Source organism: Brassica napus, chromosome C7 (genome assembly GCF_020379485.1).
Source record: "Brassica napus cultivar Da-Ae chromosome C7, Da-Ae, whole genome shotgun sequence".
Taxonomy (NCBI): Eukaryota; Viridiplantae; Streptophyta; class Magnoliopsida; order Brassicales; family Brassicaceae; genus Brassica; species Brassica napus.
In genome coordinates, this window is record NC_063450.1 from 8,167,119 (window position 1) to 8,180,101 (window position 12,983).

The 12,983-nt window shown below is 31.7% G+C and overlaps 1 protein-coding gene across 1 annotated transcript; it reads left to right on the forward strand.

The window, feature by feature from the left end:
• The first annotated feature begins 10,052 nt into the window (after window positions 1-10,052).
• On the forward strand, window positions 10,053-11,590 carry LOC125590706 (EMBRYO SURROUNDING FACTOR 1-like protein 8). Its single transcript, XM_048764414.1, has 2 exons — window positions 10,053-10,863; window positions 10,985-11,590. Exons 1-2 carry the CDS (start codon window positions 10,794-10,796, stop codon window positions 11,140-11,142), a joined length of 228 nt encoding a protein of 75 aa, XP_048620371.1. The 5' UTR covers window positions 10,053-10,793; the 3' UTR covers window positions 11,143-11,590.
• Window positions 11,591-12,983: the final 1,393 nt, after the last annotated feature.

Below are 12,983 nucleotides of genomic sequence, written 5' to 3' on the forward strand. Positions count from 1 at the left end.
CATGTGTTCTAGAGTAACTAACTAGGACCTTGCCTATAGATATTAGGGCGCAAGCGGGAGTTTGGTTCTCTGTCTGAATTAGTTTAGGTTGTGCTAGATTGCTAGAAACAAGCGGAAGCTGATTTAGTTAAACCTAGTGAACTAGTCAAACTCGTGCGATAACGCTCCTTGGAAGGTGCATCGATCGACAACTCAATAGTTTTATCGATCGACGGGTTGAAAGGTGTATCGATTGACACCCCGTTGTTGGAATCGATCGACGGGTTGAAAGGTGTATCGATTGACACCCCGTTGTTGGAATCGATCGACACTTTCTCAGGACCAACAAGCGACAACTGAGGTCCTAGATCCGGCGATAGATAGTCTAAAAATATGAAAGTTGATAGACTATTCTTATTGTTTGAGTTCTAGAAGATCCATTATATGCTTAATATCTATATCATTATAATCTTGATTGTCTGAATAGAAACTCTAAGTCTAACGCTTCCCATATATGTCTTAAAACCCCAATCAATCAATCGAATAATTACTTGTTCATCCCTGCTATTTACTGTTTTAACTCTATTTGCCTAGCTTAATTATATAACTAGATAGATCAATTGTGTGCCTTAGCTCCCTTTGAATTCGATCCCTAAATGCTACAACTCGACTTCTTATTTGAGAAAGTAAACCACTCTTTAGGATAATTTGAGTGATATCAATATATAATTGATTTTAAATTGCAAATATGTCATTATTTTAGGTATTTTAGTAATTTAAACCATCAAACTTCTAAATATAAAATTCAAAAGAAAGAATAATAAACATATTTGTATCGTGAAGATATCACAAAGATAAAATGTTATCACCAAAGTTTGTTATCTTTTTCATTATCCTAATTGCTTTATTTCCACTTCATGAATATATTTGTTTCTCTTTGTTCATCATCTATTTTTATCGCCACTGCAATCACATCATATTATCCTCGATGATTGTATTTTATTCCAAATGATAGTGCTGTTACTTTTTTCTATATAGTTGTCGATAGACAAAGCCGGACCTAACATTATTGGAGTCCCATTCCAATTCTTTAATACCCAAAAAAATATTTAAACTATATCTAAAATAAACAACCAAAAAAAATTTATCTAAAGGAAACAAAAATAAAGAAGCAAAAATAAACTATATACCTTTAAGTAGTACTAGATTCTAATCCGCACACCCGTGCGGGTAACATTTCATTTATAGATATAAAATTTTATATTATTTTGTATACAATACTTTATGATAATATATTGCTGTCATTTTAAAAATAACTTAATAGATGATATATAGTTCTAAATATTAAAATTTAACATATGTTAACAATTTTTTTTTTTTTAATTATTACTTAATTTATGAATATTAATCATTTTAAAAGGGAATTGATATTTTAGTCACTTTAAACGGTGAATGATATTTTATTTATTTATCTTAATGAAAGTATTTTGTAAAATATATTGGTTTACCAATTCAACATAATTTCAATATGTTTGCACAAAAAACATAATTTTAATATGTAATTCATTAATTACTTCTATTTTAATATAATGAATATACTTATAAAATTTATAAAATTAGCATATAATTTCATTATTTTGTTTATAATAAAAATTTAATAAAAATTAATTTATAATAATATTATACTACTAATTGTGAATTTAATAAGTGCATTAATTAAAAGAATATTTAAATTTTTAAAAAGATTTTGTTAGATTTTTTCTCAGCAGATTTTGTTATTCCTAAAACTAAAATTTAAATTTATAGTTAAAATAGATTTGTTATTAATATCCTTATAATTATTTAGAAATGTTATACATTAAATAAACTAATGTAAACAACAAAAATGTTATTTGAATATATGGACCTAGACTTCTAGTATGACTATTTTGTAGTAGATAAAAATGGTACTTCTCTTTTAATAGAGAAGATAAAAATTTAATTAAAATTAATTTATAATAATATTATACTACTAATTGTGAAATTAATAAGTGCATTAATTAAAAGAATATTTAAATTTTTAAAAAGATTTTGTTAGATTTTTTCTCAACAGATTTTGTTATTCCTAAAACTAAAATTTAAATTTATAGTTAAAATGGATTTGTTATTAATATCCTTATAATTATTTAGAAATTTTATACATTAAATAAACTACTGTAAACAATAAGAAAATTATTTGAATATATGGACCTAGATTTCTAGTATGACTATTTTGTAGTAGATAAAAATGGTACTTCTCTTTTAATAGAGAAATATATATAATTTCAGAAATTTATATATTTTTCATATATATTATGTTGAAAGCATTAATTTTCTTATAAATTAATATGTAAAAACAGTTTTTTTTTTAAATATTATGGGCCCTTATATAGAAGTGGCTCCATTCAAATGTTTCATTCCCATTTCCATGGGCTCATGCCCGGTCTGTCGATGAACAACGTCATAAAGCCAGCGATACATCTAGAGAAACTTGCGATCAACTCCAATGCGATAAAATAGACAATTTTTTTTTTTTGTTTTTGTTGCGTCTCCAAAGCTGAACTCAGAATAGGTGTTACAAGAGCAAAGAAAAATGTACATTTGGGTGCACCTAGCCATTATAGATTTATAGGTTATCTCAAAAATCTACATCAAAGATTTAAAAAATCTGAATAAACGTTTTATTTAATACCTTATATCTACTTACATTTTCCATTATATGAATAACACCAGTGCCGTGCTTATGAAGAAGTTTTCCTTACATTACCCATGATATATAATTCATCTTAATAAAATTACACACAAAAATCATCGAAAACAAACATAAAATATACCATAAACTCATAAACACAAATTTTAAAATCCTTTTCAATCTCTTAAAATTTACATCGAATCTTTTATTTTCTAGACTAACCCAGTTATACACTTCTTTTTAACAGCATTCCAACAAATTATTTTATCAGAAACGGACATAAAATGTACCATAAACCCATAAACATAGCTTTCAAAATCGTTTTTAATCTCTCCAAACTTTCATCATTTCTTCTATTTACGAGATACACACTTCTTCTTATTAGTGTTCCAGCAAAAATTTCGTCAAAAATGGACATTTAATAGTACCCAAAATCCATAAACACAGTTTTCAAAATCGTTTTAAATCTCTCAAAACTTTCATCAATTCTTACCTTTTTAACGTTATACATGATATATTCAATATTAAAATGATATTCCAAAAAAAAAATTACACCAAAAACGGATAAGATTTACATGTTCTTCAAGCTTCAAAATCGCCAATGGAAAGTGAAGAAAAGGAGCTTGTACAATGATGAAGATGAAGACATATGGACCAGATGAGCTCTCATTGGTTAAAGTTATCTTATGGACTATGTTGGTCGTTGAATATGGTTAGTTTATTTAATTGAAGAATTTATAAGGTGGAAGAGAAAAGAAGAAAAAATATAAAATAAATGAACGCTAATTTAGGGAACCCAATCATAACACTAAGAGCAAGAAAGGGATAAAGAGAATAGATTTTTTTTTTCAAAAGGGTAAATGAAATTACTTTCCACTTTGTGGAGATATATTTCTAAAAATATTATTTTGTATGGTTTATTGGTAAAATATCATCTGCTAAGTTTATTACTTCAAAACCTAGATTACTACTAATATTTTTAACACTTCTTTTCTACTATAACAATTTAGTTGCTAAAATTAAATTTTATTTACATCTTCTGAAAATACTATTGTTTATATCTTCTGAAATTTTTGATAAGAAATATTATTTTTTAAATATAGATTAGTAACTAAGATCATCTTTTTATTATTGTTTATTTTGAAAATTTAAAATAAGCCTCATGATAGAAAATTAAAAGTAAATCTTATTTCTGTTAAAAAAATATTTGTGTTAGTTAAACATAAAATTTTTATTTTCAACAATTAGCTCCATTCTTTAAATTTTATTGTGTTTAGCGAGTCCAACTTAGTTTTTACCAGTAGTTTATCCGGGGTTAAGTCTCTGATATTCAATCATATTTTAGTTCTGAAAACTGATTTGTTTTTCTCCATGGACATTTTAAAAAACATTTTGTATACAACTAAATAAATCGTGTCTGATTGGACGATAATGGAGGACACTCTCAACAAATATTTATCAATTGTATTTGTTTAGTAATGATTATTAGTGTGTGTTGTGGCCAAAATTGATCATGACCGAATCACGCCTGAAAGTCCCTGGAATATTTTTCGGAACAAAAAATCTCGTATAATTTAAAAAAAAAGTTATATGACAAGTTCTCGAATTAGAAGATCCAATCTCTTCGACAAACAACTTTTGGGAAACAAACGACGAAACGGGAAAAGGGCTTTACCAACACTTCCCAACCGTCCGAATCACCCAAAGGAAATCACTTCGAGCCGAAAAAGCCACGACCGCTCGCCATATGGCGAGATGGGCCGACCATGACCCGCCTGTATACGCCCTAAATTGAAGGATCACTTTAGTTGGGTGTTGGATATGATCCGAGAAGGAAAATGACACTTCTGGAACTGAAATGAAATGAAAAGATCGTCAGGAGATGCGGAATGACTCTTGATATACCTACGATCTAAGGCTAACCGTCAAAGAAAGAATGAATGTGTTGGCTAACCACCAAACAACACACAAAAATGAATTGGCTGACCACCAAATCAAGAAGCCAATTGACACCAATGAACTAGCTAAAGAACTCTCTCTCTCACGCAGAGAAGAAACGAAAATAAACTCAAAAACATAGACTGATTTTATTCATGGAAGAGATTACATATTTATCTACTTGTAGTCAAAGAGAATTAAAGAGAATTGTGGGAAAACAAGACATAGAAAATATAAACATTGACTAGAATATTATTAATGAGTCAAACACTCAGTCTTCCGTGCAGATTGGTCAAAGATGACCCTTCGGTTCACGTTCTGGTTAAGGTAAATCTTCGGCTACTGTCCAAGTTCATCCGAACATGATAAATGCACGGCGGTAACGATAAGGACTCCTGCGGGACTGTCCGGATGGTCTGCCCCGTGTGAATCCATGTCTGTCTTCAGGTTCTTCACGACCCAAACTAAGTCCGGCTTGACTATTGTCCTTAGAATGTCGAGATGGTCGGAAAAGACGAGCTCTGGTATGGTCAGTTTGGTTGTCTGGATGTGGTTCCAGCCTTAGCTCCATTTCAGACGTACGCGGATCGATCCGGTACACGGCTCGGTCAGTCTGATCAATACGGTTGGATGGATGAACCTCGGTTGAATTGTTCAGAACGTCCTGATCTCCATGCGGAGCTGGTTCCATGTACTGATCCATGGACTGGGGCACATCATTCTCTCTTTCTTCAAAAAGATTTGTCCTCAAATCTGTAATATTAAAAGGAAAATGGTTATATGCAAAAGAATTATAATCAGCACAATGTTCACCTTGAGTTCGGTCCGGTTTTTGAATGGAAGAAGATCCTTCTTGGTTTGCTTGATGACCACGGATTTGTTCCTCATCTAGCCCCTCCATTGGCTCATTTGTGAAGTCATCGAAAATCGGTAATGGGACTGAAAGTTCTTCCTTTTCTGGCTCGGTTTCAACTTTGTCATTCTCCAAAGTCACCAACGATTTCTAGTTTTGGTACTTGTTAGCATAATGACCAATCATATGGCATTTGAAGCACCTGGTAGAATGAGATTTGCTTGTGGTTTTCACAGCTTTGCTTTTATCAAAAGAGATCTCATTAGTTTTCAAATCGGAATTTGAAAGAGAAGAAAAATTACATTGCTGTTTTGGTGCAGAAGAAGTGTTGATATTTCTCTTCTTTTTGAGTTGCTGAATAGCAAAAATTGCCTTATGCAACATCTTCTCCAAACTAGCATAAATCTGAAGCTCGTTCTGATCATGAATATCTTGGTTGCTTCTCTTGACTTTGGTGAAGGGACAATCATCATTTCTAACCCTCTTCTCATTATCATCAAACATGTTTTGTCTCTTCCTCTGGTTTCTTTTTTTCTGCACAAAATCAAATCCATTAGAAGCAAATTGTTTCTTATCTCTAAAAATCAATTGCTCTTTTTCAGACACGGTTTTAAAAGAGTAGAAAACATCTTGTTGTGGTTTTGAAGCCTGATTTACTTTCTTTAGAAGTCCAAGCATCCTGAAAACACTTAACAAACGAGTTAGCAAATAAAAATCCTCACATTTTCAAAGTGTCTAGCTCACGATTTTTAGGTGATCACTCGGAGTTCTTTTCTCTGGTTCAAAGAATGGTAGGCAGTCAAAATTCAGCAATCAAAACCCAAAACAACTTTTAAGGATAAAGAGAGAAAGAAAGATGAAAAGATTTTTACGTGGATCCGCCTTAACTGTCCTAAGGCCGAGTTTCTCTTCAGCCAGCAGGGTTTTTCTTCCACAACTCCCCTTGGATTTCTCTTCAGAAGTGATTCAAGCCAAAAACGTTTACTCTTTTTTTTAATCGTTTTTTTAAAGGCGATCACAAGAGAGTAAAGGTACATCCCAGATCCAACAAGAAATAATAAAAGAAATTTGTCGAGAGATGAGAAGATGAAAAGATGAAATGAAAACAAACCAGCCAAAGTGGCTCTGATACCACTTGAAGAACCCTAAATTGAAGGATCACTTTAGCTGGGTGTTGGATATGATCCGAGAAGGCAAATGACACTTCTGGAACTAAAATGAAATGAAAGGATCGTCAAGAGATGCGGAATGACTCTTGGTATACCCACGATCTAAGGCTAACCACCAAAGAAAGAATGAATGTGTTGGCTAACCACCAAACAACACACAAAGATGAATTGGATGACCACCAAATCAACAAGCCGGTTCACACCAAAGAACTAGATAAAGAACTCTCTCTCTCACTCAGAGAAGAAACGAAAATAAACTCAAAAACATAGACTGATTTTATTCATGGAAGAGATTACATATTTATAGTACTTGTAGTCAAAGAGAATTAAAGAGAATTATGGGAAAACAAGGCATAGAAAATATAAACATTGACTAGAATATTGTTAATGAGTCAAAGACTCAGTCTTCCATGCATATTGGTCAAAGAAGACCCTTGTATTCACGTTCTGGTCAAAGAAACCCTTCGGCTACTGTCCAGGTTCATCCGAACCTGATAGATGCAGAGCGGTAACAATAAGGACTCCTGCGGGACTGTCCGGATGGTCTGCCCCGTTTGAATCCATGTTTGTCTTCAGGTTCTTCACGACCCAAGCTAAGTCTGGCTCGACTATTTTCCTTAGAATGTCAAGATGGTCGGGAAAGCCGAGCTATGGTACGGTCAGTTCGGTTGTCTGGACGTGGTTCCACCCTTAGCTCCATTTCGGACGTACGTGGGTCGATCCGCTACACGCTCGGCCAGTCTGATCGGTACGGTTGGATGGCTGAACCTCGGTTGAATTGTTCAGAACGTCCTGATCTCCATGCGGAGCTTGTTCCATGTACTGATCTATGGACTGGGGCACATCATGCTCGCCATATGACGAGTTGGGCCGACCACGACCAGCTCGCCATATGGCGACCTGGTCCATCCAAGACCCGCTCGCCATATGGCGAGAAGATAAACTCGAGTCAGGGGCGGAAAAGGAAAGCCAAAACTAACCTTGGAGGAGTATATACGGGATTCCAAGGTGAGAGGCGCAAATGACTATTCTTTTTGACTCTAGAAATCTCTGCACTTAGAATCTTGGGCTTTATTCTCGAGAAGTTCGCCCATGCAGTTCGATCTCTTGGTCGATCCTTTCTAATTGAATTACGTTCGGCTTGGTCATCGAAAGGGGTACGTAGGCAACCTTTTATAAGGTTCAGTCCGAAATCAATCAAACCCTTATTTCATATCTTTTTCGTTTGTTGTTATCGATCTGCGACTCAACTAAGTTTAAGGTTTTTGGTGGTTAGAACTAGGGAATTCACCGACAGCTTTTGCAGCCGAAACTTTCATTACCTTTTGTAATAATTATACCGCTCTTACGCAGATTCAAAATAAAATCTTCTTTTCAGTAAATTTGTTTTGTTATCTTTTTATATTTTCCGCATTTGTTTGGTCACTTGTCGTTGGTTCTTGCAGAGATCCGGGACCTCTCGAAATTTAAAATTTTTCTAACTTTCCTAATTTGACGGAATTTGAAAGTGTGAACTTCGGTTCCCACAGTGTGCATGAATAAAATTTAAAAACCAAATACAATTATTTTAACAAGAATTCACATAATACATTACTCGGATCTAACACACCAACAACCAACCCTAAGCCACAAATTCTTCGTAGGATCTAATAATAGAAGGAAAATAATATTCAATAAAAAATAACAAACAACATCTACACCTTCTGTAAAAATCAATATCTACACCCTAATATATTTAATTTTTAGCAAAACATTAAATACATTAAATTTTAACACACTAATTAGTTTTTTTTTTTCCTTTTTGACATTTTTAACACACTAATTAGTATTGGTGCATATATCTTCCCAATAAAAACAAACGCTGAAAATATTAGCTCTAGGATATGACTGGTTTTTCCGCTACCACCCGTAAACGTAGCTTTTGTGGTTGGTAGCAATTGTTGGCGTTTTGCAACAATCAGTCAAACCGTTCTAAACCGCTTTAAACCCCTCTAAACCTCATAAATTTAAAAAAAAAAACTGGTTCTAGCTAGCATTTGCGGTTGCAGACGGTTGCGGGAGGATACATTTTTTTAAAAACAATAGAAATACAAAAATAAAAATATTCAATAAAAATTTTAAATTGGAATAAGAAAAATACTAAAATAAATCTATTGTATTTTAATTAATATTACAAAGTTTAAAATAAAATTTTTTTCAATAATTTTTTAAAATTTAAAACTATAACTTTCTAAATATAATTTTTATATTTATTCTAATATTATTATTTTGGATATTTTTATAATTATATAAAATGTAAATATTGTTAATTTATTATTTAATCGCTTCTGCATTTGGTAGTTAACCAGTCATAAGTATCCCACAAATGAACCAATTTCTAACCGAAGAACTAGTCATACAAATCTCTTAAAACTGCTTGAAACCGCAACCACCCACATCCACAAACTTCCGTAACCGCAACCGCTGCGTTTTAAGCAGTCAGGCCCGTAGTAAAATATATACGACCCGCAAACGTAACTTTTGCGATTGGTAGCAATTGTTGGCGTTTTGCAACAATCAGTCAAACCGTTCTAAACCGCTTCAAACCGCTCTAAACCTCATAAATTTAAAAACTGGTTCCAGCTAGCATTTGCGGTTGCAGACGGTTGCGGGAGGATACATTTTTTTTTAAAAACAATAGAAATACAAAAATAAAAATATTCAATAAAATTTTTAAATTGGAATAAGAAAAATACTAAAATAAATCTATTGTATTTTAATTAATATTACAAACTTTAAAATAAAAGTGTTTTCTATATTTTTTTAAAATTTAAAACTATAACTTTCTAAATATAATTTTTATATTTATTATAATCTTATTATTTTGGATATTTTTACAATTATATAAAATGTAAATATTTCTAATTTAATATTTAATCGCTTCTGCATTTGGTAGTTAACCAGTCATAAGTATCCCGCAAATGAACCAATTTCTAACCGAAGAACTAGTCATACAAATCTCTTAAAACCGCTTGAAACCGCAACCACCCACATCCGCAAACTTTCGTAACCGCAACCGCTACGTTTTAAGCAGTCAGGCCCGTAGTAAAATATATACGACCCACAAACGTAACTTTTGCGGTTGGTAGCAATTGTTGGCGTTTTGCAACAATCAGTCAAACCGTTATAAACCGATTCAAACCGCTCTAAACCTCATAAATTTAAAAATTGGTTCCTGCTAGCATTTGCGGTTGCAGACGGTTGCGGGAGGATACATTTTTTTTTAACACAATAGAAATACAAAAATAAAAATATTCAATAAAAATTTTAAATTGAAATAAGAAAAATACTAAAATAAATCTATTGTATTTTAATTAATATTACAAACTTTAAAATAAAAGTTTTTTCTATATTCTTTTAAAATTTAAAACTATAAATTTCTAAATATAATTTTTATATTTATTATAATCTTATTATTTTGGATATTCTTACAATTATATAAAATGTAAATATTGTTAATTTATTATTTAATCGCTTCTGCATTTGGTAGTTAACCAGTCATAAGTATCCCGCAAATGAACCAATTTATAACCGAAGAACTAGTCATAAAAATCTCTTAAAACCGCTTGAAACCGCAACCACCCACATCCGCAAACTTCTATAACCTTAACCGCTGCGTTTTAAGCAGTCAGACCAGTAGTAAAATATATAGTAATCAAATTTTTTATAAAGCTTTATCTGAAATTTAATAAGAAATGAGAAAACTACCTAAATACAAAAAAAAATAGAAAAGGAAATGAAACTTTCAAAGAAAACATAAATTTTTGACTGATAATATATATATAACATACTTAAATTAATATGCCAATCCACGCGTAGCAATAAATTACCACAAATATTTTTAATGTTTCTATAAACAACTTAATAAGGAAAAAAAGTTAAAAATCAATATAACTACCACACTATAATTAGAACAATTAAAGTCAAACAAATCTAACCAATTTTTATGGATCACTGTGTAAGACATCAAATACTACTTTCATAGTTTTATCTATAAATTAATATTTATCTTAATAAAAATTTCAACCATCAAACTGGTAAATGTAAAATTCAAAAGAAACAATAAGAAACGTGTTTATATCCTAAGAATATCACAAAGAACAAAATGTCATCATCAAAGTTCGTTATATTATGCATCGTCCTAATTGCTTTATTTCCTCTGCATGAATGTATGCGTTTATATTAGTTTATCTTTGTTCATCATGTATCTTTATCACCATTACAATCACATCATAATAGTCTCGATGATTGTTATTTCCTCCGAGTAATATTGTTATTAGGTTTTTGTTTATTTAGTTGTCGATGGACAAGGTCTTAAAGCAAGCGATGCCTCTAGAGAAACTTGCAAGCAACTCCAGTGCGATAAAATAGACAAAAAACTTTGTTCATGTTGTGTATCCAAAGCTAGAACTATGGACAGGTGTTACCAGAGAAAAGAAGATTGTATGCATTAATGCGGCAAACCATTATAAGTTATCTCGAGAACCTACATCAAAGATTTTAAAAATCTGAATAAACTTATTTTTTAATGGGTTCTTTCAAAAATGACTCAAAATTTTAAGTCAAACACAAAATTAGTCTATATTTTTTTTTGAAACTTTTTTTTGTCCTATTCACCCTAGAAGTTCTAGTTATTCACGAAAATGCCATTATTTTTTTTTTCCGAAAATAAGGCTTTTACCTTACCATCCTCATCTTCACCAAATATTTACAACTTTACCATTGATATCAACACCTCAACAACCATGAACTACTAAATTGAGAGTGTTAATACCCTAAAGTTTCGATTTTTTTTCATCCTTTCTCATTTTCTATCCACACAAACCACATATCTTACACTTTCTCTCAAAAATTCATAAAAAAAACTGAAGATTTGATTACAAATTATGTAAGGTTCATAAGCTCACGATTCTTGGTGATTAACGAGTAGGTAGCTGTTGTGGTGAAGTTCTGGGTGATTGGAGAAACCACGCAAGTCATCTCACGAGTTCAAGGAATGAAATCGCGAACTACATTTTATTTTCCAGATCTGTTCAACGAAGAAGACTTCTTTAGAAGTCTTCTGGTCAATGCATAGGATAGTTTTGCAATTGACCTTTTGTGTGCATAACTTTCCTTTGTAAACAAAAAAGTTCAAAATTCCCAGAGAAGACTTCTTTAGAAGTCTTCTCGAATAAACATGTTACTTTTAAATTTGACCGAATTTGGTCAGAAATTTGATTTTTTGTAGAAGACTTCTAAGGAAGCCTTCCTGGAGAAAACTTCTACAGAAGTCTTCTGAAAGTCTTTCCTAAGTCTTCTCAATGCCGGAAGATGTCTACGTGGGTTACTTTTGCAATTGAAAAATAATAGTAAAACATTTAATATCAATGAGAAGACTTCTAAAGAATTCTTTTCGAGTTTAATTCTGGGTTTTGGTCAAACCTTTGCCCGCGAGAGAAGACTTCTAGAGAAGTCATCCGACGGAAAACTTCTAGAGAAGTCATCCGACGGAAAACTTCTAAAGAAGTCTTCTCTAAAAAAGTCAAATATAGTCAATTGCAAAAGTAATCCAGCAGACTTCTTGCGACATTGAGAAGACTTCTGGAAGACTTAGAGAAGACTTCTTTTGAAGTATTCTCCAGGTAGACTTCCCTAGAAGTCTTCTACAAAAGTCAAAATTCTGACTAACTTCGGTCATATTCAAAAGTAACCTGTTTATCCGAGAATCTCTAGCAATTTCGAAAAAAAATTCAATTTCAAAAGTAAGCCAATATTTATAAAGGAAGACTTCCGAAGATGTCTTCTGTAGAGTAGAGTTCTTAAGAAGTCTTCCTTCGTAAATTTGCAACTGCAAAAATGACCTAAATAGAAGATTTCTTTTGAAGTCTACACAGAGTAGACTTCTTTTGAAGTCTTCCGTGGATGACTTTAAAAGAAGTCTTATATGTAAATCTTTATTAAACTTCAAATTTATCCAAAATTAAAATGAATTTTTAATATCTTCTTAGTAATTCATGTTTATTAGTCAATATTGGGACTACTAAATCAAATTTATAACTTAATTGGTGATAATTATGAACTTACAAACATTGATGTTCAATAATGTTTCTAGCTAAATGGAGAAGTCTTCTGTAATTCTTCCTCATAGAAGACTTGTAGAAGACTTCATAAGAAGTCTTCTCCGATGATATTGTTTTATTATGTTGATGTTATGTGTTTGTGTTGTCTTCCTCATAAGATACAATTTTTAACTTCCATGAGATTTAAAATTTCAACTTTCACTTAAAATTCAAGTTTGAACTTTTGTGAATTT